The 25,838-nt window shown below is 54.1% G+C and overlaps 1 protein-coding gene across 1 annotated transcript; it reads right to left on the reverse strand.

The window, feature by feature from the left end:
• Window positions 1-714: 714 nt before the first annotated feature.
• Mxra7 (matrix remodeling associated 7) lies at window positions 715-25,723 on the reverse strand. Its single transcript, XM_042702645.1, has 4 exons — window positions 25,442-25,723; window positions 11,549-11,612; window positions 7,969-8,062; window positions 715-1,241 (listed from the first exon to the last, which is right to left on the reverse strand). The coding sequence occupies exons 1-4, from the start codon at window positions 25,721-25,723 to the stop codon at window positions 1,127-1,129; spliced, it is 555 nt and encodes a 184-aa protein (XP_042558579.1). The 3' UTR covers window positions 715-1,126.
• Window positions 25,724-25,838: the final 115 nt, after the last annotated feature.

Genomic DNA, 25,838 nt, shown 5'->3' on the forward strand with positions numbered 1-25,838 from the left:
CAGGAAAGTCTGTAAGACTCTAATCTCCAATAAATGACCAAAAACAAACAAAAACTCCAAACCCCCAAACCCTACCCCAGAAGTGAAGCTGTGGCTCAAGTGGCAGAGGACTAGCCTTGAGCAAAATAAACTCAGGGACAGTGCCCAGACCCTGAGTTCAAGCCCCAGGATGTGAGTTTTCCTTAGTAATGAAAAGTACATCTCGGAGCTTTCCTAGTTCCTCCCGTGTCCTCTTCAACACAGCTCGCCCATGGCCAATGAGAAGCAGGACCTGCTTGAAGAGGCCCTGCCATTTCCCCCACCTCAGCCACAGCCACCCACAGGACCTAAGTCCCCTCTATCCCACACACTATCCAACAGGACCCTTTGCCCACAGGCCTGTCTTCTCTTTAGCGAAGAGGCCTTTGATCTCATTAAAGGTAGCTGGGGATGGAAGGCAGGGCCCTGAGCATGCTGGACTTGTGTTCCCCCTCCCTCCTCCCTGGCTGCAGCCCCAACCACACGTGGCATGTGTAGATCTAGGGCACATCTGTACTCAGGTCCTTATTTATTTGACTGATTGATTGCACTGGTACTGGGGCTTGAACTCAGGGCGTGGGATCTCTCCTTCAGCTTTTTCACTCAAGGCTGGTAGTCTACCAGGTGAGCCACACCCCCCACTTCCAGCTTTTTCATTGTTGTAGATTAATTGGACATAAAACGTATCAAGGACTTTTCTGTTCAGGCTGGTTTTGAACTGTGATCCTCAGATCTCCACCTCCTGAGTAGCTAGGATGACAGGTATCAGGAACTGCTAACAGCCTGCCCCAAAGCCCCCTCCACTCCCTCCATGTGCTGGGCGCCCAGCACCAAGCCCTGAAGTCAGCTCTAGTAGGCCACCAGCTGTGGGTCTGCACAGAGACAGGTCTGGGTCAGCTGACCACAGCCCACATCACAGCTGGAGCCTCTTCAGCAAGCCCACGTGCTCGGCGTGAAAAAAAACACGTGTGAAGAGCTCCATGTGAACTCCTCTAAAAGGACACATCCACTGCAAGCACCGTGCAAATCCATCTCTAATGCATGTCTACGTCTATGTGGATAAGCTAGGCCCGTGGGAGCCTGGGAAATCCCAAGTGCGTGGGTCGGGCTACATGTCATAGAGCCGGAGCTGTTCCTGCACGTCTCCGTCGGCCATCTCCCCGAACGTCTCCTTGTGGTCCTTCATGAGCTTGAAGATGGCAGCCAGCTGTTCCTTCTGAACTCTGTCGAGAAGAAAGGAGAAGAGGAAGAAGGTGTTTCTCACCTCGGGGGTGGGCTGGGGCACGCTCCTCTCGTTGGCTACTGCCTTTGCTTTCTGGAAGGAGGGGAACTCCAACACCAAGCAAACCTTACCAACCATGCAGGAGCAGTTTGCCCAAACACACTCAACCCTGAGATTCCCACTCTTTGGTGGACCGTGGAGGGTTCACTTCGACTCATCGTGCCTCAGTTTCCCTCTGGGCCACACTTCATTATTGACTCTTACAGTGAGACGAGGAGGAAGAGAGCATGCCCCTTTAGGGTCTTGTCATCCTAGGAAGATCCAGGTTAGAAATGGTTTCAGACGAGCCAAAGATGGAGGAAGAGCAAGATCTTATTGGGTGATGGGATCATCCAGATGTGAGCATCCAGACAGTCAGGCCACAGGGTGGGTGGGCTGAAATCCAGCCCATGGGATTTCCCTGCTCAGAAAAAAGAGGCGCCTTTTTCTATTTAGCACAGAGGTGTCCCTTGGCCACCAGGCTGCGGCCCCACCTTCCTACCCCCAAAACACTGGGAAGGTCAGCTGGGGGTGAACTAGTCTTGGTTCAACTCCAACTCTGTTATCTTTACGAGGCTCCGCCACACCATCTGACGAGCATAGGACAACACCCCTAGCAAACAGGAAGCAGCCGGAGTTAGGCGAAGTGTATGGTTTTGTTTGTGCCATCCTGTACTGGACAGCAAGGCTGGCTACTGCGTCCTGGCTCTGGCCTACAGTTCCGGTTCTTTGCTTCTGAAGTTCCTGCTCTCCACACCGTACCTCCTGGCACCTTGAGCGAACCTAAGCCACACTGTGTACTCCAGTCTCTCAGCCAGGGCCAGGCTGCAGGCCCCAGTGGCGGGCTGCCCACACCCCCACCATTACAGGAAGGCTAGTTCCTTAGAGCTGGGATTTTTGCTCATCCTAACACATTTCTTTGCTATAAATCCTCCCCTCCTGAATCCCAAATCCTCCATCCAGCAAGCAGTGGGCTTTGCTGTGTGGCTGTAGCATCAAGAAGCGGAAATGAGGCTGGGTGCCGGTGGCTCACACCTGTCATCCTAGCTACTCAGGAGGCTGAGATCTGAGGATAGAGGTTCAAAGCCAGCCCAGATAGGAAAGTCGGTGAGACTCTCATCTCCAGTGAACCACTAGAAAACTGGAAATGGGCGCTGTGGCTCAAAATGGAAGAGCAAGCGCTAGCCCTGAGCTAAAGAGTCCAGGGACAGAACCCAGGCCCAGATTTCAAGCCCCACGACCACCAAAAAAAAAAAAAAAGAGGTTGACATGCAGAGATTCTGGTTGGAAGAGGGGCTCAAGGAAAGGGACCATGAACCCAGGAGAGGGTGTGCTTGAACCCCCAGATGGAGCCACAGTCAGGCACGTGTGCGGGCATCTCCCCGAAAGAGTACAAGCTATTTTGTGTGTATTTTCTGGCTGCAGAGTAGCTTTGCATTTTAAACACAGAGAGCACACAACTTCATACTCTACTAGGGAGTAAAAGCTATCAATGAAAATTTCAAGTTATTGGTTTTCGAAGAGATTATTTTTAAACCCAAGGTAAACAGAAAAAAAAACACACAGTAATCAAGGTCATCTATGAAACAGTTTATTGGACTGAAGAAAGGCTGGATATTCACAGCCAAGTTTCAGGAGTGTGTGAGGCTTGCTGTACAGGCCAAGTTCAGAAACCTACCTACCTAGATTGAGAAGTCACTACTTTCTAGAAGGTTCCAGCCTAGATAGAGGTGTTGCTATTGCTATTCAAGATTGAGTGAGTACATGTGTTCATCTCGTGGCTCTGTGTCCTAAGTTGGTTGCCTGTTCTTCGAATCCCCGAACCCGAGACTTTAGGCTCAAGGACGCTTTCTGCCTCAGGAGCTGGCCTTCCATGGAAGGCCATTTTCAGAAAACTTACTGCTCTACAAAAAATATTCTCACCAACAAAATCTAAGAACTACAAAGTCGTTTTTGGTATAGTATAAATACTGTCAAATACAAAATTCCAGCACGCTAACCTAGAACAGATCTGATGATCTGCGGAAGTACTACCTAATCTATCAATCTCACTATGAAAAAAAAATGCATAGTCTGGAAACCTATTTCTCTTTACAAACACTGTTTTATGGCTTCGGCAAAGCAAAAGTGGGAAATGTGGCTGAGCTAGTCAGAACTTCAGTTAAAAAAAAAAAAGGCCTCTTTGTAATTAAGAGGGCTGGACCTGAGCCTCCTCTGGGTGGGAAAAAGAACCCAGTGCCAGGGGCTGGGAAGGTGGCTCAGTGGTAGAGCGCTTGCCTTGCATGCCTGAGGCCCTGGGTTTGATTCCTCAGCACCACATAAGCAAAAAGAAAAAAGCCGGAAGTGGCGCTGTGGCTCAAGTGGTAGAGCGCTAGCCTTGAGCTGAAGAGCTGAGGGACAGCGCCTAGGCCCAGAGTTCAGGCCCCACAACGGGGACCCCCCCCCCCCAAAAAAAAAAGTACCAGCAAAAAAAAAAAAAAAGCACTCAAGGGGCTGGGAAGGTGGCTCAGTGGTAGAGCGCTTGCCTTGCATGCCTGAGGCCCTGGGTTTGATTCCTCAGCACCACATAAGCAAAAAGAAAAAAGCCGGAAGTGGCGCTGTGGCTCAAGTGGTAGAGTGCTAGCCTTGAGCTGAAGAGCTGAGGGACAGCGCCCAGGCCCAGGGTTCAGGCCCCATGTCCGGACCCCAAAAAAAAAAAAAAAAAAAAAAAAGAACCCAGTACCAGGACAGCACACCCCAGCCCCAGAGAGAGCAGGAGAGATGGAGGGCAGCAGACGGTCCCTGATGGAGCTGGTACCCACAGGCCAGCCCAACCTCAATTATCTGCCAGTCCCTAAAGTCTGTGGCTTGGAGGGCAAAAAGAGGGGTGCTGGGTTCAACTCTACTGTGATTGGAAGTGTTGGAGCTGATGCAATCGGAGGTATCTTGGGGGTGGGGGGGTGTGAAGGAAGGATGTATAGGGAGCAAATCCGAGTTCAAGGTCTGAGCTGACACTCGATGCACCTAAGTGGAGTGACCATCTCCAGAGAGCAGCACCAAAGGCATCCCCAAAGATGCTGCTAGCCAAGGGGAAGTCCTGACAGGGGTCAGCATCTCCGCGCCCCTCCCCTCCGGGGTGGGGGTAGGGGGCAGGCTCCTCTCTGGGGGACTTCCACTTTTATCTCTCAAGCTTTTAAGATGCCAAAAGGAAAAAGCCTTCTGGGGGAGGCTAAAGACAACTTCATTATTCTTCAGTTCTGCAGAGAGAAACAGGAAGAAAGAGAATGTGTTTTACTCGGTACATCTCGCAGGTCTGTGGGTGTGGAGAGGGGGCCGTGGGGGTGGGGAAGGAGGATGTTTGGGACTGCAGAAGCCATCCTGGAGTGCATGGTGAGTTCTCACACACCCAGCCTGCCCCCATCACCAGCAGCCACACAGCCTCTGAGGCCTCCTGGACAGGAGCTGGACGGTCCAGTTGATCTTTGCTGTGTGGCTACACTAGCGATGTTTCTCCTACCCTAGATCATTCCTGTGGGAACTGGCATGCTAGGACGTGCATCCCCCTGGAGGCCGCAAAGCAGTGCCCAGCCGCAGGGAATTGGTGGAGCACGCACCGGGGACCTGATTTTGTGCCTCTGGCGCCCTCTCCTGGAGACTGCAGTCAGCGTGCATTTCCAGACACTGTCCTGAGACGGAAGAACCAGAACCGCGCTTGGCAGTGTGGTTCCTCCGCTGCCCTTTTCCTTCCTCACTTCCGCCTACCAAACCCCTGGTCTGTTGCTCTAGGGTCACATCCATTTCCAGACAAGTTGGCGCAGCCCTGTGGGCCTGCAGATGGAGGGGCAAGGGGTGCGGCTGGCCTGGCAGTGCCAGCCTAGCCTCCTAGCTGGGTCTACTTCCCCTGTGATCCAGGGGAGCTTACAGCTGTGCCTGTATTTTTTTTTTCTGGCCAAGCTAGGAAGCCAGGCCAGGCTTGCCAGCTTCACGAGTCCTGCAGGGGGTGAGGCCTGTGGTCTGGGAGCCGTCGTCAGCCTGCAAGCCGACCATCCCAGCCGCACTGAGCTGGAGGTAACTCTCCTGGAAGTGCAGATTTGACACTCAGAGGCGGAGCCAGTGGGGAGAAGCACAGGACCCTGCAGTCCCCCAGGCGGACCCCGAGGCGAGCACTGGGGGCACTCTGCGGGGGCAGCAGCCCCACCTCTGGCCTGCAAACCTGGCCACTTCCAGCCCCTGGGCTGTTCCTGCGTTGGGGACGTGCAGTTGAGCTCCAGGGAGCCCTCACTTGGGGCCCTCTGCTTCCAGTCCTGCCTCCCCAACACCTGGCTCCAAAAGCCACTGCAGAAGTGGGCAGGGGCTGGGGCTGGGTCTTGGGCTGGGTCTTGGGCTCGGGCTTGGGCTGGGGCTGGGGCTGGGGCTCGGGCTTGGGCTGGGGCTTGGGCTGGGGCTCGGGCTTGGGCTCGGACGCGGCCAGCGTGCATGCGTGGAGGTGGGAGGAGGTGCGGCGTTTCCGTGGGAACCGGCTGGCCCCCTGGGCTCTGAGCAGAGGACCACAGGGACAGCTGCACCCGCTGGCCCCGGGGCTCAGGCAGTTGACAATGACCTGCACGCAGTTTCCAGAGGACAGTGCTAATGTGGCTCCCAGGACTGCCGGGCAGCCCTGAGAGCTCTATCACGAAAGACTAAGGCAAACTGAGCAGCCTCTGCAACCCAAGCATCCCTGGAGGGGGGACGGGAGGGGCCCCCAGGCAGCCGCGGGCTGGGGCCCCATGCAGGAAGGAGCAGGCAGAGGAGGCAGGCATGCACATGCAGGGTGGGGTGATGGCGGGATGAACATGAACTCCAGCCCCTCCTCAGCTCCAGGTGCACAGTGTGCAGATGAGGCGCAGGGACACCTTCCTCACACCCAGAGCACCTCCTCAAGAGGTCTTCAAGTGTGGGTGGTGGTCCTGAGAACGGTGGAGGAGACCTGGGGGGGTCCGCAGACACCCCCACCACCCCGGCCCATGGGCAATGCAGTCTACTGTCTGTAAACGACACAGAGCCCTTCTCGCTCCCAGTCTCTGGGTCCTGGCTCTGGATATGAAGGCAGTGGCAGTCTGCCCCCCCCCCTCCCCTGCACCATCCGCTCCCTGGTCTCTCCTAGTCTAATGGCCTCTCCATAGTCACAGAAGGTAGACAGAAGGAGGCAATGGCACTGTCACAGCCGCTGTCCACAGGGACCTTAGAAGATGGCGGCTGCTGAGCCCGCTCTGTCTCTCATCCCAGAAGCTGTGAGCCACCCTTGTCTGCTGCCCCTGGTCAGCTCTGCTGCTGAGCCACAGACCACAGGGCCAGTGGAACGGCTGCACTCACAGCAGCTGGTAGGGTCGCGTGGGGCCCAGCCTGGTCTGCAACTCGGATTCCAACAACCAAACCTGTCCACCCTGCCACACAGGAGCAGACAGGGCTGCATGTCCAATCAGAGACCTCACCTTCTCCGGGTGAGATGGAGGCTACATGGCGACCTAAGGAGACTCACGGTGATGCCGTCCACAGCTCTGGGGGGTGATGTGATGCCCCCCAGGCTCACAGGGGGAGAGAGGCACTAGCCTCCAACCAGCTGGTCCAATAGGCCTGCCAGGAACTTAAGTGAACCTCCAGGACCTATTCCTCGGTGCCCAGAGATCTCATGCAGAAAAATGAGGTGGAAACGCGTTAATCGGTTATGGGGGTGATGAAGGGAGGTGGCGCAGCCCACGTTGGTGATGCTGGGGACACATCAGCAGACAATGAGGGAAGCACCACTAGTCTAAGAAACCGATCTTCTTACCAAAGGGTGTGCAAGAGCATTTGTGGCTCAGGACCTAGGGAACTTGCTAGAGGGAAGTGAGGTCAGAGGTCAGCTCAATCCTGAAATATAAAGGCAGCAGATGGGGGGGGTGTCAAACCAAGAGGCAGCGTGCTCAGCATGGAGAAGCCGAGGCCCCCCACAGAGCGGCTCGCGGGCACTGCCAGCCTCACCCCTGGGTGAGGAGCCCCCCTGCAAAGCCAGAGCTAGGCAGGCAGAGGCTGCGGGGTGGCGGGGTGCAGCCACAGGCGGGTGGTTGAGCTGCACATTTCAGTCGCTCTGCCCTCTGCGTACAGCTCCCGCTGAGACAGGGCTTGAACCACAGGCTCCAGACCCCACTGCGCAGGGCAGCGCGTGCACGCGTGGAGGGCAGTGTGTGTGTGTGTGTGTGTGTGTGTGTGTGTGTGTGTACATAGCGGCAGCCTACAGCCAAGGAGCAGAACAGATAGATAATAACACCACTGCCAGCACTGGGGGGGGGGGGGCGGCGGGGGGGGGGGGGGGGAGGAGAGCTGTTAGATGGATGAGCACCAAGAATCCCGGCTCTGTCTCCAAGTGATAAATTGGTTTTGTCGTGGACTGTACATGTAAGTGAACAGCTGGGTCTGTTCCCAGCTTTCTTCTGGCATCTCATTCTCTGTTTATGGTGGGGGAGAGTGGGGTGGAGCTAATGCTAGACGCGGGCCCTAATGCCCCCCCCTTCCGCCCCCGCCCCCCTAGAGCTCCTTGCTTGATTGCAGCCTGGCTGAACTGCCAGGATAGGAAAGAACCCCAAACCAAGAGGGATGGAGACTCCGTGGAGGCGAGGTGTGCAGGAGCCCCGCCCCTCCCCTGGCCCCACCCCTCGGTGCTCTAAAAGCCCCGCCCCCAGAGCCTTGCCTACCTCTGCTCCTCCTCCAGCTCTTCTTTGGTCATCATCTTCTTGTACTGGTTTCCTCTCAGTTGGCCCGGGCGGTACTTAAAGGAGAAGGCCTCTGCTACGGAGGGAGCCAAGAGTGAGCCATGGCCATGTAGGTCTTCCCTCGCCAACAAGGAAACCCCACGTGATTCCCTTCACCACCTTGACCTCTTCCATCTCTCTGTAGTGCAGAGCTAGGAAGTGCTCTACCACTGAGCGACAGCCCCAGCCCTCTGACCAAGAGGGGCAGGCCGGTCCCATGCCTGACCCCTGGGCCTGCTTGGGAACAGTCCCAGCCCCTGAGGTACCAGGAGCTCCCCTGAGCGCCTGCACCCAAGCTCATCCCATCCCTTTCCATGGAATGCTGTGGCTCCTCACAAACCTTATTCCCAGCGGGGGCGGGGGGGCACACAGGTGAAAAGGAGACACCGCCCCCTCCATGGGATCTGCCCTCTCCAAAATGACACTTTGCTCCCCAGCAAACAGCCCAGTGTCTGCAGGGCTCTCTGTCCCTCCTCTCCCTGTGCTGCTGTGCGCCACGCGGGCAGCTCCTCTTCCAGTTGCTATTCTAGAAGTGTTCTATAAGTATTTCCTGCTGCCCCTGCGGGGTCAGGAGCTGCCGCCTCCACACGTCTCCTCAGGACAGGCCTGGCCACCTTGACCTCTAGCTGGTGGCAGTCACATCCCATCAGGCAGGCTGAGGGGGGCTCAGAAGGCAAAGGCCTCTGGGAGGAGGGGTTCTCTCTGGGCTGTGAGGAAGAAGGTTCTAGCTATAAATTCAGAAGAGGTTGATTCCCTGTTGTCCACACCTCACTCAGGTCGGAACTGGTGGCTTCCTGCCACCCCGCCAGCTGCCCAGGGACTGGGGCTAGGAAGCCATCACTACATCTGCCCCTAACTTCTCATTCATTCCACAGACACTCAGTGCTGGGGACACCAAAAGAAGTTACTAGAACTTCCAGGAAGCAGATGCCTCCAGGCTTAGCGCTAGAAGCTCCATGCCTCCTGGCTGGTGGCCACCAGGAGCTTCTCCTGGTTTGGACAGATAAGGCCCAGAACCTGACCGCTACCCTGAGGCAACGTGGATCCTGGGGAGCAGGGAGCCAGGATGCCAGGGGCATCCCCCAAACTCACTCACAGTCCTGGCGGCGGCAGCTGCAGATCGAGCTACCACCAACCCTCGGTGTGGACCCAGCAAGGACAATTGACAAGGAAAACCAGCGCCTTTGCGGGGGGGGGGGGGGGGTCCCCTGCGTCGCTGTGCCAGAACGGTGAGCCTGAAAACTAGCCATGGACAGGGGACCAGGTGATGCATGGCCACATCCAATTCTGCTGGCCCAGGAGGGTTCAGCCCGTGAGTCCCAGGGGAGCAGAGGAGCCCGCCGGCCCCCCCTCCAGTCTGTCAACCTACCCCACCCCACCGCTTGCATGGCTTAGGGAAGTCATTTTAGCGACACTAATCAATTAGCCTGGGACACTGAGCTGCTCCCTTCGGAGGGGGCCGGGACCCCTCCCCCTCAGGCTGCCTCCTGACAGCTGCGGCCAGCAGCCCCCTCCCTCCGCCCTGTTAGAGTGGAGGAAGGCTGGGGGCTGGGGAACAGCTCCACGTGGGGCTGTGCATCTGTGAAGATGAGGACCCTTGAGCTAGGACGGCTGACAGGGGGTCACCCTGTCTCCTCGCTTCAGCCTCCTTTCTGTGTCATTACCCACAGCCCTGCTGAGCCTCTGGCTATGCTCCTGCCAGTAGCTAGCTTAATGCCACAAACAGGCTTGCTTAAAAAAAAAAATGTGTGTGTGTGTGTGTGTGTGTGCCGATACTGGGGCTTGAACTCAGGGCCTGAGCGCTGTCCCAGAGGCTAGAACTCTGATACGCCTCTACTTCTAGCTTTTTTGGTCCTTCATTGGAAATAAGAGTTTCACATATTTTCCTGCCCAAGATGGCTGCCAAGTGCCATCCTCAGATCTCAGCATGCTGAGTACTTAGAGTTACAGGCATGAGCCACTGGTGCCCAGCTGCTAAACCTGCTTTTTAGTTAATTAATTTTTTTGGTGGTACTAGGGTTCCAATTCAGGACCTTATGCTTTCCAGACAGGCATTCTACCACTTAAGTCATGCCCCGGCCTTTTGTGGTTTATCTACGAGATAGGGCCTTGCATTTTTGCCTAGAACAGCTTGGACTGCTGTCCCCCTATTTATACCTCCCCCACAGCTGAGATGATGAGTCATGCCATGGTGCATAGGTTTTTGTTAAAATGGGTTCTTTTTGTTTGGGTTATCCTGGAAACTTGATCCTCCAGATCTTTGCCTCCTCCATAGCTGGAACTTTAGGTGTGAGCCACCATGCCTGGCAGGATTTTTTTTTTTTTTTTGGATCCGGTTGTGGGGCTTGAACTCCGGGCCTGGGCACTGTCCCTCAGCTCTTCAGCTCAAGGCTAGCGCTTTACCACTTGAGCCACAGTGCCACTTCCGGCTTTTTTCTGCTTATGTGGTGCTAAGGAATCGAACCCAGGGCCTAATGCATGCAAGGCAAGCACTCTACCACTGAGCCAACTTCCCAGCCCCATGGCAGGATTTTTTTAAATTAGAAATATGTACTTGCAGGCTGGGAAGGTGGCTCAGTGGTAGAGTGCTTATCTTGCATGCATGAGGCCCTGGGTTCAATTCCTCGGTACCGCATAAGCAGAAAAAGTTGGAAGTGGCACTGTAGTTCAACTGATAGAGCCCTAGCCTTGAGCTGAATTGCTCGAGGACAGTGCCCAGGCCCAGAGTTCAGGCCCTATGACTGGCAAAAAAAAAAAAAAGAAAAAGAAAAAGAAATATGTACTTGCTGTGCAGATCTGAGAAGTGTGGCCATTCTGTTATTTTCTGCTCCAGTTTCTTTTGGAAGGAAACAGAAGCCCTATCTACTGTTTTGTTTTTGTTTTGTCGGACATGGGGCTTGAACTCTGGGCCTGGGCTCTGTCCCTCAGCTCTTCAGCTGAAGGCGAGCGCTCTCCACTTGAGCCACAGTGCCACTTCTAAGGTTTTTGTGGGTTTGTTTTTGTTTCTATCCACTGTTTTGTTCTGCCTGTCGTTTTGTCCTGCCTGTCTGTTTAGAGCTACTTGCAACCCATGGGTTTCTGCTGTGTTCTCTCCCTCCCTCAGTCCTCCTGGAATGAACAACACAGGCCTGGCAGTACGTGTCCAGTGCTCAGGGGTTGGCAGACCCCCCTCTCGTCTGCATCAGCGCCAGCCAGAGATGGCTTTCCAGGGCTTTCCTTTCACTCACAAGGCGGTGGTGAGGTATTTGGAGAGAAACGTGAGATTCACTTGGGTGGGGAGGGGAACGCTGAAGGCTGAGCAGAGGCCACTGAGCTTTTCCTCACAAGAGGCCCAATGCCTGGAGACAGGCATTCCACAGCAGCAAGGAGGGACCAAGGAAGGACCGGGAGGGCAGAGGAGGTGGGTGGTAGGCTAGGCCCTGGCCTGGGCACCCCCAGTCCCCTCCCACCACCAGCACTGGGCAGATCCGGCTGGGCCCCTCAGAGTCAGGCAAGGACTGCAGTGCAGGCAGGGCCTACTCACCATCCTCTTCCTCGGGCCCTGCAGGGGGCGGGTCCTTCTCGCTGTCGGAGTCCGGCTCCTCTTCCTGCAAGACAATGACAGGGTCAGGGCAGGCAGAGGGCGGGCCAAAGTTCAGCTCTGGCGGAAGATGGGGTAGAGGCGAAGCCATTCTCAGGAGATGTGAACTGCCTTCCAAGATGGGGACATGGGGGGCGGGAGGGGGGGAGGAGAGCCTCAGAGGCCCACTGAGGCGGCATCTAGCAGCAGCGCCTGTCCTGGACGTGGAGGCTGTGCTGTCAGAGCACGTGGGGGTTGGAGGCTGATGGGGGCTCCTGGTTCAAGAAAGATGTTCCTTTTTTGTTGTTGTTGCCAGTCCCGGGGCTTGAACAACTGGGCCTAGGTGTGGTCCCTGAGCTCCTTTTGCTCAAGGCTAGCACTCTACCACTTGAGTCACAGTGCCACTTCCGGCTCTTTCTATGCATTTGGTCCTAAGGAATCGAATCCAGGGCTTCCTGAATGCTAGGCAAGCACTCTACCACTCAGCCCCCTTCCCAGCCGGAAAGACGTTCCTGTACCTGCACCCTTAGGACTTCAGCCTCGACCCTGGCCAGACAGTGCTGTCTGGGAACTTGGGTGCCGTTGCTGGGCGGGGCTGGGAGTCCCACTGCCCATTTGCAGGGATTAGTGAAACAGAAGCACTGAGAAAGCTGGCTGGGCTGGGCTGCCCAGGGACCTTGGCCCTTAGCGCAGGCTGTGAGAAAATGGCTAGTCTCTCCCTCCCCCTCCCCCCTCTCTTTCTTTGGGGACAGGGGAGAGGGAGGGGCTGGAGACAGAGTTCATATGTATCCTGGGCTGGTCTTGAACTGGAGGCCCTCCTTCCTGCCTCCCCTTCCCTGGAACTCTAGACTGGCGTCTGCAGGCTCAGACCACCACGCCTGGCTGATGTCATCTGCTATCGCTAACCCTTTGTGTCCATTTTCCCAAAATTGGAACTCCACCTCTCCAGCCCATCTCGCCCACACAGGAAACTCGATACACAGATGCGAGAGGAGTCCTGCACTGGGGTGGCCCGGGCAGAAGGAAGGAGTGACTTCAACTGGCAGGAATGAGGATGACAGGGACGGGGATGGGCGGTGAGGGGAGAGGAGGACGGGCTGAAGGAAGAGACTTGGAAGTGTGGCTGGCAAACGTGGACAGGAGGCAGATTCAAGAAGGAACACAAGTCCTGGACAAATGCAAACCTAGGCCCTGGGCAGCCTGGGGCCCCCGGGGGCTAGACAGGCCGTGGCGGTGTGACTCCCCAATAGAACGGCCTGCGCTGAGCTGAGCCAGGAGGCAAGGCTTTCTCTTTCACCGTGAGTCACAAATGGCAAATGCCTGAGCCTTGAGCTCTTCAAAGAAGCTTCCTGTGCCCCACAAAATGCTTCCTGGAGGGTCTGTATGTAACAGTGTGGCCGGGGGCGGGGGGGGGGGGCAATACCTTCCCGATTTTGTACAGCAAAGTGTGTGGCTGCAGGGATCCAGGCAGGTCCCGTCTCGGCTCAGTGATGGAGCACACCCGCCTCTAAGGATCTGCCTCCAGTCTGGAAACATGTCTATTAAGATGGATACAATGAGCCAGGCGCTCTCACACCTGTGGTCTGAGCTACTCAGGAGGCTGAGAGCTGAGGACCGAGATTCAAGGAAGCCAACCTAGACAGAAAGTCCATGAGACTCTTATCTCCAGTTAACCAGCAAAAAGCCAGAAGTAGCTACAGTGGTAAAGCACCAGCCTTAAGCAAAAAAGCCAAGTAAGAGTACAAAGCCCTGAGTTCAAGCCCTGTATACACACACACACACACACACACACACACACACACACACACACACACACTTATACAATGACTCTTTGTGAGGCAGAAACCCAGACAGAGCTGGAGATAATGAAATGTTGATCCACAGAATTAAGTATCTTCTGGCTAAGTATATCTGGTGAACAGTGAACAAGTTCACTCAGACATTCCCTAGTCTGTTGTATCACAGGGCATGCGTACCAAGCAGTGCTGAGCATCCACAGAGGTATCTGTGTGTGCAGATGGACAAGGGCCCTTGATAGGCCAATCATGCAGAGGCAGGGGTGTGGCCTGAGGGGGTAGAGCACCTGCCCAGCAAGCGCCAGGCCCTGAGTTCAAACCCCAGTACTGCCGAAGAGAGGGAAAGAGAAATCTGAGGGAAAGCGGCAATGTGCAGGGTGTTGGGTACTCTTGGTGCAGGCATGAGGAAGGGAGTCAGCCCTGTGCTGGGAAGTACAGGCAGAAGTCTGCCCACTGTGGCTACCTGTGGGGAAGAGGGCGTGGGGAAGGCTGGTCTTGGGGAAGTCTGGTCTTTCTGCATTGTTAGTTTTTATTGAGGCCATTCAGGAGGGTCCTAATGTTTCCCCCTCTTCCCTCCCTTTTTTGGTGCTGGTTCTGGGGCTTTGGGCCTTGTGTTCTCATTCAGCTTTTTCCGCTCAGGACTGGTGGATCTCAACCGCTTGAGCCACACTTCCACTTCTGACCTTTTGTGCTAGTTAACTGGACATAAAGGGTCTCATAGACTTTTCTACTCAGGGTGGCTTTGAACTATGATCCTCAGGTCTCCTGAATGGCTGGGATTACAGGCATGAGCCACTGCGCCTGGCACTGTGGTCCTCCTGAAGGGAAGTCTGTAGGCACACAGGACCTCAGGCATGCATAGACAAAAGGCCCCTTGAAGGCTTCAGGGAGCAGCCTGCCACCGCCATTGTGCTGGGCTTCGGACTTGATGCAGAGCATCTGGAAAATAAATGTCTACTGTTGAAGCAGCCAGGCTGTGGTATTTGACCACAGCAGCCCTGCCAAACGACTACAGCCTGCTTTCAGGAAAGCAAGCCACATTCATGAAAACTTTGCCCCCGAGACATAGAGCTGATGGCACCCCAAGGCAGGCTGGGCCTCGAGAACTGTGAATCGCCGCCCCCCCCCCCCCCCCCCCCCCGGCAGGCAGGGTGAATGCACAGCCAGTCTCCACACACACCAGAGACCCAGCTTATCCTTACGGAATGGAGACATTGGATTGTGTGGTTTTTGTTTTGAACTGTTAGTCCTGGGACTTGAACTCAGGGCCCGGGTGTTATCCCTGAACATTTTTGCTCAAGCCTAGTGCTCTACTACTTGAGCCACAGCTCCACTCCTGGCTTTCTGGTGGTTAATTGGAGGTAAGAGTCTCATGGACTTTCCTGCCCAGGCTGGCTTTGAACTGAGGTCCTCAGATCTCAGCCTCCTGAGTAGCGAGGATGACAGGTGTGAGACACCAGTGCCCGGCAAAACCATGTTTCAATAGCAAGTACTCTGGGCTAGTTTCCCAATTGGGCTTTTTCCTCCACTGAGGTAGGAGAGGCAGAAGAAAGGGCACTGCCTCCCACTGCCAGGACTGGAGACTGAGCACAGAGCCGCAGAGGGGACGGCAGCTTCTCCAGACCACTGAGGCTCCACTGGCCCACTGCAGGCAGCACATGGCCATTTATGGCTGCCCTGGCTGACGGCAGCGTGATGGGGTGGCTGGGGCGGGGCTCAAGTGGTAGAGCAGCTGCTGAGAAGTGTGAGGCCCTCAGTTCACACTCACTGCAAGAAGGGACAGGGAAGAGGTAGAGATGGATGTCTGTCTGTCCCTGGCTGCTGGGGAAGTTGCCTGGCTCTGGCTGGGGTGGTCCTGTCCTGGGTCCTGCAGGGTCTGGGATTTGCCCCTTTGGTCCCCAGTCTCCTGCGGTGCCTACTTAAGAGTCTTCCTGAACCTCTGCCTACTCTCCTCCAATTCACTCTGCTTTGAGAACACATTAAAATCCCACCTTGGGGCTGGGAAGGTAGCTCAGTGGTAGAGCGCTTGCCTTGCATGCCTGAGGCCCTGGGTTCGATTCCTCAGCACCACATAAGCAAAAAGAAAAAAGCTGGAAGTGGCGCTGTGGCTCAAGTGGTAGAGCGCTAGCCTTGAGCTGAAGAGCTGAGGGACAGAGCCCAGGCCCAGAGTTCAGGCCCCATGACCAGACCCCAAAAAAAAAAAAAAAATCCTACCTTGCTGGGCACTGGAGGCTCACACTTGTAATCCCAGCTACTCAGGAGGCTGAGATCTGAGGATGGATGTTCAAAGCCAGCCTAGGTGGGTAAAGTCCCTGAGACGCTAATCACCAATTAACCATCAAAAAAGCTGGAAGCAAAGCTGTGGCTCAAGTTGTAGCGTGCTAGCCTTGAGCAAAAAAGCTCAGGAACAGTGCCCAGGCCCTGAGTTCAAGCCCCAGGACCAGCACAAAACAAACAAATCACAATATATTTAAAACCTTTGATGATCTCCCAGCAATCTGGTTTTTAGTTGCACACTTCCGGAAGCCCGTTACCTTATGGTGTAGTCTGCCTCTCTAGGCCATAGTAACAGCTCTGGAGCAGGTTCTGCAGGCAGAAGCTGATGTGCTAAGCTCAGGGTAGAGATGAGGAATTGATGCCTGCCGCAGGCAGAAGCCTTTCTTTCTTCCTGTGGGTTTTTCCACTTATTCACTTAACAAGAACACCCCGGAGCCCACTGGTGTGCCGGCGCTGGGGATGTGGTGCAGGGGCAGACAATGCACACTAAAATAAAAGATGATCTCACGCTGAATTAAATGCACTGAAGAAAGCCAGACAGGATGGGATGGCTGGAGAGAGGGGAGGAGGGAAGAGGAGGGAGGCGGCGACTTTCCATCTGATAGAGGACCCAGGCTGGGAGGGTTATACCAGGAGGAGACAGACACTGGAGGGTCCAGCCCAGGCGCCAGCCCAGGGTACTGAGCACCAGGAAGGCGCCTGTGGCTGCAGAGCTCAGGAGGGAGCAGGCTGCAGGATGGAGCTCTTGGAGCTGGGCCCTGGGGTGGGGGTACATGGGGCATCAGAGAGCCCCAGAGGAGGGGGGCTTGGAGAAGCACAAGCTGGGCCAGCCAGCCAGGAAAGCGGTGCTCCTACGGGATGCACGGAGAGGCAGAGATGACGGGAGCTGGGCGAGAAGGAAAATAGACCAGGACCGGCCTGGGCTTCTGGCCTGAGCAGTAGCGGGAGTTGTGGTGGGAGCTGGGGTGAGAGGAGGAATCTGTGGAGGGCGGCGCACACGCTGACAAATAAATCCAAGCCACTCATTAGCCACCCAAGAGGAGAGGCAGAGGAGGCCGCTATGTGCAGGCCAGGGCTGGGCTGGGTGGATGCATCCGGTCTCATGGTGGTGGAGGGGCAGCTGGTAGGACTGAGGAGGCAGGACAGGCCCAGAAGTCCTCGGGCTGACACTGGGCATGCGCTTTTCCAGTAGAGGCAGAGAGCAAAGGCAGAGTGCTGGCTGAGTAAGGTGCAGCTCACAGGGCAGAGAAGGCAGTGGGAGCTGGGGGAGGTGACAGGTAGGGACATCCCGACCAAAGGCAGCCATCCTTCAAGACACATTCACAAGCCTTAAACACTCTCACTCAGACGAACAGAGCCCGTCCAACTCAACCCCATCACATGACCACTTTATAGCAAGGCTCCTACAAAAAGGGATTACAGGACACCAAAAGCCTCAGAAAAACAAAGAAAGACATACAGCAGCCTGCAGGATCTCCAACCCTTGTCAGGAATGCACAGTAAAAGCCCAGCCTCCGTGTTTTGGGATAGAGAAGACAAGGAAGGCAACAAAGTCAGATATGAGAGGGCTGGAGACCCCAGGTTGGGAAAACTAGGAAGAACGAGTTCTGATCATGACCCACTCAGAAAAGAATACAAGACAGGAGCTGAATACTGAGCTAACTCAGTGGTTACAATACTTGCCCAGTATGTACCAGGCCCTGATTCTACCCCCAACACCACACACACACACACACACACACACACACACATACGCATGGTTTTCTGCACTGGAGTTTGAATTCAGGGTCTAGGTACTGTCCGTTAGCTTTTTCATTCAAGGCTGGCATCACTTGAATCACAGCTCCACGTCCAGCTTTTTGCTGGTTAATTGGAGATAAGAGTCTCACAACGTTCCTGCCCCAACTGGCTTTGAACTGCAATCCTCACATCTCGGCCTCCTGAGCAGCTCAGATTACAGGCATGTGTCTCTGGTGCCTGGCATTTTTCAAAATCTTTTGAGGAGAATTCAACCAGAGGAAAGGATATTGAGTTCAGACTCCCCAGAAACAGCAGGTGGGGATGGTTTGACCTGGAGCAGGGCTTGCGGTGGATCATTTTTGATAGATACACTGGGCAGAGGTACTTTCTGAAGATTAATTAGGAATCTTTCCCTGGCAGTAGTGGCTCACACCTACAGTCCTATCTACTCAGGAAGCTGAGATCTGAGGATCACGGTTCAAAGCTATTAATTAAGCACCAAAAAATAAAAAGTCAGAAGTGGAGCTATAGCTCAAGTAGTAGAGTGCTAGCTTTGAGCAAAAAAGCTCAGGAACAACGCCCAGGTCCTGAGTCCTAGCTCTAGGACAGGTGCCAAAAAAAGAAAAAAAGAAAAAAAAAAAGAATTCTTTTCAAGGGCAAAACTACGCTAGTAAACACCACTCCCCACACCCCCACACCCCCAGCCACCGGCTGGCCTTCTACAGTGTCACCCTTGGCATGTATTAAATGAAAGAAATGTATTAAATGAAAGAAATTCTGGTATCCAGGGAACCACACCCAGGGCCCACACATACATGCTAGGCAAGCGTTTCTATCCCTACATGGAAGAAATGATTCATAAGTTTTAAATACATTTTATTGTAGTATGTTATTATAATTGCTCTATTATTAGTTCTTGTTGATCTCTTAGTGTGCCTATTAATAAATGACACGGCATCAAAGGAGTCCTTGTGTAGGAACAAGCAGGTGTGTGTAAATTTCCCTGGTACGTGGTGGGGGTTTGGAATTTAACAACCAAGGCCAGAAGGCGCCTGTCTTAACCTAGTCACAAAATTAGGCCCTGGCTGAGAATATCTCCAGGGTAGTCTCTGCCACAGCTCAAGCTAGACCAGAGTGTTAGCAAAGTGTTCAGGGATTTGGGGGGGAGGGTGGTCCTAGGGCTTGAACTCAGGGCCTGGGCCTGGGCACTGTCTCTGAGCTTCTTTTTATCCAAGGCTAGCACTCCCTGTGTTCAGGAAACACTTCAAAATACTAAACGTAAGTCGGGTTCCAGTGACTCACGCCTGTAATCCTAGCAACACAGGAGGCTGAGATCTGAGGATCGCTGTTGGAAGCCAGCCAGTGCAGGAACGTCTCGGTGAGACTCATCTCCAATTACCCACCCAAAAAGCAGGAAGTGGAGGAGTGGTTCAAGTGGTAAAGCGGCAGCCTTGAGTGGAAAAAGCTAAGGGACAAGTGACCAGGCTCTATGTTTAAGCCCTAGCACTGGCAGGCACGCGTGGGCATGCACACGCACACACATTCAAACAAACATGCACAGACAAAGGTCACAAGGCTGATGGCTGGAAAGGGAACCCCTGTGGGCTATAAGAGACTTCAAAGGTCATTTCAGTCACTTTACAGGTGAGGAAATGGTCCAAAGGGCAAATGACCCCCTTAATCTCACGGCTAGGTAGAAACGAACAGAATAATAATAATGATAATAATAATAATAATTAATTAATAATAAATTTGAGGTACTGGGGTTTGAACTCAGGGTCTTCTGCTTGCTTGGCTGCTGTTCTACTACTTGAACCACACTCTAGCCCTGCTTTGTGTGTGTGTGTGTGTGTATGTTGGTCGTGGGGCATGAACTTTGGGCCTGGGCACTGTCCCTCAGCTCTTCAGCTCAAAGCTAGCACTCTGCCACTTGAGCCACAGCGCCACTTCCAGCCTTTTCTGCTTATGTGGTACTGAGGAATCGAACCCAGGGCTTCATGCATGCAAGACAAGCACTCTACCACTGAGCCACCTTCCTAGCCCAAGAAGCCATCTTAAAGCCGAACACAGGACAACCATTTAGTTCCCACTCTGACAAAGTGAGGCATTTTTTATCTAAGACTACTTTCTTAAAAAAAAAATAATAATACAAGTGGCAGAGCGCTAGCTTTGAGCTGCAGAACTGGGACAGTGCCTAGGCCCAGAGTTCAAGCCCCATGACTGACAAAAAAAAAAAGTAATACTTTTAGCTAAGTAAAAATTCTGACTGCTGTGGCTCAAGTGGTAGAGTGCTAGCCTTGAGCAAAAGAAGCTCAGGGATAGCGCCCAGGCCCAGAGTTCAAGCCCCAGGACTGGCTTAAAAGAAAAAAGAACCACACACAAAAATTAAGAAAGCCTCCCTTTTGAGCTACAGGACATAGAAGTGCACGCTAGCCCCTCCCTGTGCAGCTGACGCATCAAATTCTATGTTCTGTTTCCCCTGCTTAATACCAACTCGGTAATTAACACAATGTCCTCATTAACAGGCATTTTAATTCTCCTGAAAATCGCTAGGCCTATGAGGGACCAATGTTCCTTCCTACGTCAGAGCACAGCCCCCCAAGAGACAGGGGTCTGGGGAGGGAGTTAGGGTTAGACAGGGTCATGACTGAGGCTCCCAAGAGGCTCAGACACCAGAACTTGCTTTTGCTTGGCCAGGAAGCAGGCAGCTGTCCAAACGCCAACCAAAAATCGAAATCTCCTGACCCCTTGATCTTGGGTCTTCCAGCATGGAGCAATGTGAGCTAGCTACCTGGGGAGGAAGCCCCCATCCACAGCATTTTGTTCTCTCACTAGCCCAAGGTGACTAAGGACAAGACTCCACAGGGATGGAAACAAAACACATATTAGGCCTCTACTGTTTGTTTGGGCAGGAGAACAAAGGGGGGCTCATGTTGGCATGGCAACTGTCAGGGCCAATGATGGGGAAGATCTGCCCCCGCCCCCTCATTCCAGGTACCACAGCGTCCTGAGGCATGTGTGGTGATGAGAGGCCAGGTCAGGGGACATGGGGGATCCTAAGCAGAAGGACTTGAGAAGACAGGCCCTTGAGTAGCAAACCAGACAGACAGTCAGACAGATAGATGGACAAAGGCTGCTGTCTATCCATTACACAACCACCACCATCAAAGTACCCCCCAAAAAACAAAACTCTAAGCTCTTTCTGAGAAATTCTTTATTGTTTATTTTTTCCCCAATCTTCCTTCCTTCCTTTCTTTTTTTTCTTTCTTTTTGGGGTGGTGGGCAGACCAGGACTCAGACTCCATACCTGATGCTTTTGCTCACTTGCTAGCACTCTACTGTGGAGCCATGTCTCCAACCCCTGTTGTTTTCCGAAGTTATATCTGTATGTGTGAAAACTTCCAAACCTATTGAAAAGTACCCGAACATGGTGTCACTGAACCATGACATATCATCCTTAAGTATTTCAGAACCTTCTTAAGAACAAAGACATTTTTTCTGTATAACCAGAACACTTGGCACCACATGGAAGAAATTCAGCACAGATTCAGTACAATTATCTAATACATCCCTCATTTAAAATATGACTTGGGGCTAGGAAGGCGGTTCAGTGGTTAGAGCCTGACTCCCTATGTAAGACCCTTGGCTCCATTCCCAAGACTGGAGGAAAAAAAAATCTGTTATCTCCCAAATGTCGTTTGTAGTGCCCTACCTCCAATCCAATCTAGAATCTACAGGATCAAGATTGCATTTATCTGTCACATTGCTTTTTTTTTTTTTTTTAATTGTCTCCTGTAATCTAGAAGAGTCATCCAGTCTGTGTGTGTTTAAGCCATCAACCAGCTGCCTGGTACAAAAAAAAAAAATCCCTACTCTAGGACTGAAGCTACTTTAGATCATTTTTCTTTCTTTGTCGATCGTGGGGCCTGAACTCTGGGCCTGGGCACTGTCCCTCAGCTCTTCATCTCAAAGCTAGTGCTCTGCCACTTGAGCCACAGCGCCACTTCCAGCTTTTTCTGCTTATGTGGTGCTGAGGAATGGAACCCAGGGCCTCATGCATGCAAGGCAAGCACTCTACCACTAAGCCACCTTCCTAGACCCTCATATGGGATCTTGATATGTTGCCCAGGCTGGCCTTGAACTCCTGAACTTCTACTTAAGTCCCCTCCCTGCCACCCCAAATGCTGAGACCACAGACCTATGACACTGCATTGGGTTCCTAGTTTGTTCTCTCTCTCTCTCCTCCTTCCTTCTTCCTTTCCTCCCTCCCACCCTCTGTGTGTGTGTGTGTGTGTGTGCGCGTGCGTGCGTGCGCACTCCCCAATACTGGGCTTGAACTCAGACCTCATATTCTTGCTTGGTTTTTCCATTTGGCTGTTTTGCTCAAGATTGGCTAGTGTACTACCATTTGAGTCAAGCCTCCAATTCAGGTTTTTTGCTAGTTAGGTAGAGCTAGAGCCTCATGGATTTGTCTGTCCTGGATAGTTTTGGGCCATGATCCCCTGATCTCAGCCTCACAACTAGCTGGGTCTACAGGTCTGTGACACTGCATTTGGCCAGTTCTGGAGCTTAAGGTCTGGGCCTGTATGCTGTTCCTGAGCTGCTTTTTGCTCAAGACAAGCACTCTATCTCTAAGCCATAACGCCACTTCTGGCTTTTTTGAATAGTTTATTGGAGATAAGAGTCTCCTGTAGTTTCCTGCCTGGGCTGGCTTCAAACCTCAGATTCTCAGATCTCAGTTTCCTGAGTAGCTAGGATTATAGGCGTGAACCATGGGCGCCTGGCTTCCAGCTGTATTTTCAAATTAGAGGTAGGACCTCAGTGCCAACAAGTCTGATGACCTTAATCTTTGTCCATGGCCGCTGTTGGGGGACCCTGGGATACAAATACAGGGTTGATGTCATCAGGTAAGAGGTGTGGCAGTACCAGCTCAGGTCCTGGGCATGGTTGGCTCACAGTTCTCTGCAGGATCTTGTGCCTTTTCCCAGCATCCCTGCCCTGGGTGCCCAGTGCTGGGAGGAGCCCCATCTGCCCACTGGGCTTTGATGATCTCATCCCCATTCCTTCAGTGGGCACTTAGGACCTCAGCACCCCTCCCCTCCCCCCCCAGGCCCCTTCCTACTGCTCCGCCCTTGGCGGCCCCAGTGAGCCTCCGCAGCAGCTGGAGGCTGCTTCTCAATAATGAGCTTTGTGAATCAGAGGCAGCAGCTGCCCCAGACTGCCCAGGGCCCACTAGGAAAGAAGAGGATCAGATTAGAAGGGAATCGGTTAATGGAAACCAAAGAGGGAGGGAGGGAGGGAGGAAGAGGCGAGTTAAGTAAGCCTTGCTCTCTGGGGGCTCTGACTTCCTCCCAGACTTCAGCCTTCATGGAAGGACTGTAACGGAGGCTGGATGAGGGCATCTCCTCCTTTCCTATGCCAACCTGACTCACTTGTTTTCCCCAGAAGGCCTTCTTCCTGCCTGGCCTCCCAGCTCTGAAAGTGTGGTAGTAGGAAAAAAGCATTGTAAATTCTTGGAAATACTATTTTTTTTTTTTTTTTTGGTAAGTTGTGGGGCTTGAACTCTGGGCCCGGGTGCTTTCCCTCAGCTCTTCAGCTCAAGGCGAGCACTCTACCACTTGAGCCACAGCGCCATTTCTGGCTTTTTCTGCTTATGTAGTGCCGAGGAATCAAATCCAGCGCCTCATGCATGCGAGGCAAGCACTCTACCACTGAGCCACCTTCCCAGCCCTCTTTTTTTTTTTTTTAAACTTATTTTGTTTAATTTTCTTCTTCCTCTTCTTCTTTTTGTCATAGGGCTTGAACTCTGGGTCTGGGGGCTGTTCCTGAGCACTTCAGCTCAAGGTGAGCACTCTACTATTTGAGCCACAGCGCCACTTTCAGTTTTCTGGTAGTTAGTTGGAGATAAGTCTCATGAACTTTCCTGCCCAGGATGGCTTTGAACTGCAATCCTCAGAACTCAGCTTCTTATGTAGCTAGGATTAAAGGCATAAGCCACCGGTGCCTAGCTAAACTATAATCATTCTTTTATAAATTTTTCATTGGTTGTGAGGTTTGAACTCAGGGCCTGGGCACTGTCCCTAAGCTTCTTTGCTCAAGGCTAGTGCTCTACCACTTGGAGCCACAGCTCCAGTTCTTTAATTTTCTTTTTTTTTTTTTTTTTTTTTTGTGGGTCGTGGGGCTTGAACTCTGGGCCTGGGCGCTGTCCCTCAGCTCTTCAGCTCAAAGCGAGCACTCTACCACTTGAGCTACAGCACCACTTCCAGTTTTCTAGTGGTTTATTGGAGATAGGAGTCTCACGGTCTTTCCTGCCCGGGCTGGCTTTGAACCACGATCTTCAGATCTCAGCCTCCTGAGTAGCTAGGATTACAGGTGTGAGCCACCAGTGCCTGGCCTTTATTTAATTTTCTTATCCTCAAATTTATTTTATTTTATACCAGAGTTTGAGCACAGGGCCTGGTGCTTTACTACACACACCACACATCCAGTCTGGCTTTTTGTTGATAACTTTGAGGATGGAGTCTTTCAAGGGCTTTTCTGCCCAGAATGTCTTCAAACTTCCATCCTCCTATTTCAGCTTCCTGAGTAGCTGGGATTACAGCTGTGAGCCACCAGTGCCTGGCTTAAAATTTAATTTCTTTAAAAAAATTACTATTATTATTTAGTCAAGTCTATTTCAAGAACACTTCTAACCAACTTCTTCCCTTAAATCTACCTCTGGGAGATACTTCTGTGTCCTCTCCCTGCCCCTGAACCAAGGCCATTTGCAAAGTAGTCAAGATCTCTGGTTCCCATAGGCCTCCTTAGGGCAGGAATCCCAAACATGGAGGCAAAACTGACACAACAGCACGGGTCCAAACCCCCACTTGCCGTCTACAAGGCCAGGGAGGGCTGGAGCCTGCCAGGCCAGGACCACAGGGCACTCCATCAGCCCTTCTCAGCACTGCTCCGAAGCCACTCTAATGACACAATTAGTCACCAACTTGTCAAGCAAAACGCCTGCAAGAGGGGGGTCTGGCACACTCGCTCAGCTAAGACACCCAGCCTGGCTGCCCCTCCTCTGATCTCCCCCAGGGCTTCTCTCCAGCATAAATCATCGTGCTCAGTAAAGAACAGAGTGGGTTTTCCAAGACACACTGACCAGGAAGCAGAGGGCATGTCCTGGATACCGTGCCCTGCAAGCTGAGAGGCTGAGGAATGAGAACAAAGTGTTAACAATCCCACGGAGTCTCGAGGTGGTAGCCTGAGCCCAGTCCTTTTCCAACCCAAGGAGATTTGTCTGAAAGGGAGGATGAGCGGGTGAGGGGATGTCTGGAGAGGCAGTGTGGTCAGGGCCTGGCTGATGGCAGAGGTGGGGAAGGTGGGCTGGAGGGTGGGGGTGGGCGCAGGGCGCAGACTGTCTACCTCCTGGGGAGTGGGGCTGGGGGCTATGCCAAAGCCTACTACAGCCTGGAAAGGACAACAGGAGGGTGACAACAATCCAGTGGCTTTTCTTTCAGTCCGGTCCTAGGAAACCTCACAAAAAAAAACATCACATTGACTCTGGAGTCTGGATTTCAAGTTGGCCTAAGGAAAGGCAACTTTCCTTGCTCCTCCTCCCCGCCAAAGTACCTTCTACGAAGCAGCAAGCCGATTCCGTTTCCAATGTCGAAGTGAGCCCCATGCAAGTGGCCTGGGGAACGGGTGGGTGCGAGGGGTGCGAGGAGAGTGCGGAGCAAAAGGCCAGAGCTCGGAGTGGGAGGCCTGTCCTGAGGCCTCCCTCGCATCCCCCCCTCCGCCCTCCCCCCTCCGCCCTCCCTCCTCCCCCCCCCCTCAGCCCAGAGCCCGAACCCCGCCGGGAGCAGGAGGGAAGGACACAGCCAAACTCCCGGCTCCCCGCTTCCAGAGGAGTCTGCACCCCTGCAACTTGTCCCGCCGGGCGGGACCCTCGTCTCCCGCTGGCCGCGGGCTCTGCCCCTCGCGGGCGGCGGGGCCTGGAGACTCAGGCAAGGACCCAGGGCCGCTGGGGCGGGGCGGGGCGCCGAGGGGGCACCCCGGTGCGTACCTGCCTCGCCTCTGCCTCCTGCTGCTCCGCCTCGGCCGGCGCCGCTGGGGGCTCCCCGGGCCCCGCGGGCTCCCCCGGCCCCGCCGGCTCTGTGGCGCAGGGGCCCGGCGACGGTGGCGGCGGCGCGTCTGCACCGCTGGCCTCGGCCGGGGGTGCAGGTTTGGGGGGCGCAGGCTCCGGACCCGCGGCCGCTCCGCGCCGCACCAGCAGCCAGGCGAGCAGCAGCGCGAGCACGGTGGCCAGCGCGGGCAGCGCGGCCAGCAGCTCGGCCGGCGCCTCCATCGCGCCCTGGCCGCCGAGTGCCCGCCTGCCCGCCCGGACCTGGAGGGAGCCGGCCTGCCGCGCCCGCCACCGCGCCCCGCCCCGGGGCGGGGCCTGCGGCAGGCCCCGCCTCCTA

The sequence above is a fragment of the Dipodomys spectabilis genome, unplaced genomic scaffold (assembly GCF_019054845.1).
Source record: "Dipodomys spectabilis isolate Male_0828 unplaced genomic scaffold, ASM1905484v1 ptg000329l, whole genome shotgun sequence".
NCBI lineage: Eukaryota > Metazoa > Chordata > Mammalia > Rodentia > Heteromyidae > Dipodomys > Dipodomys spectabilis.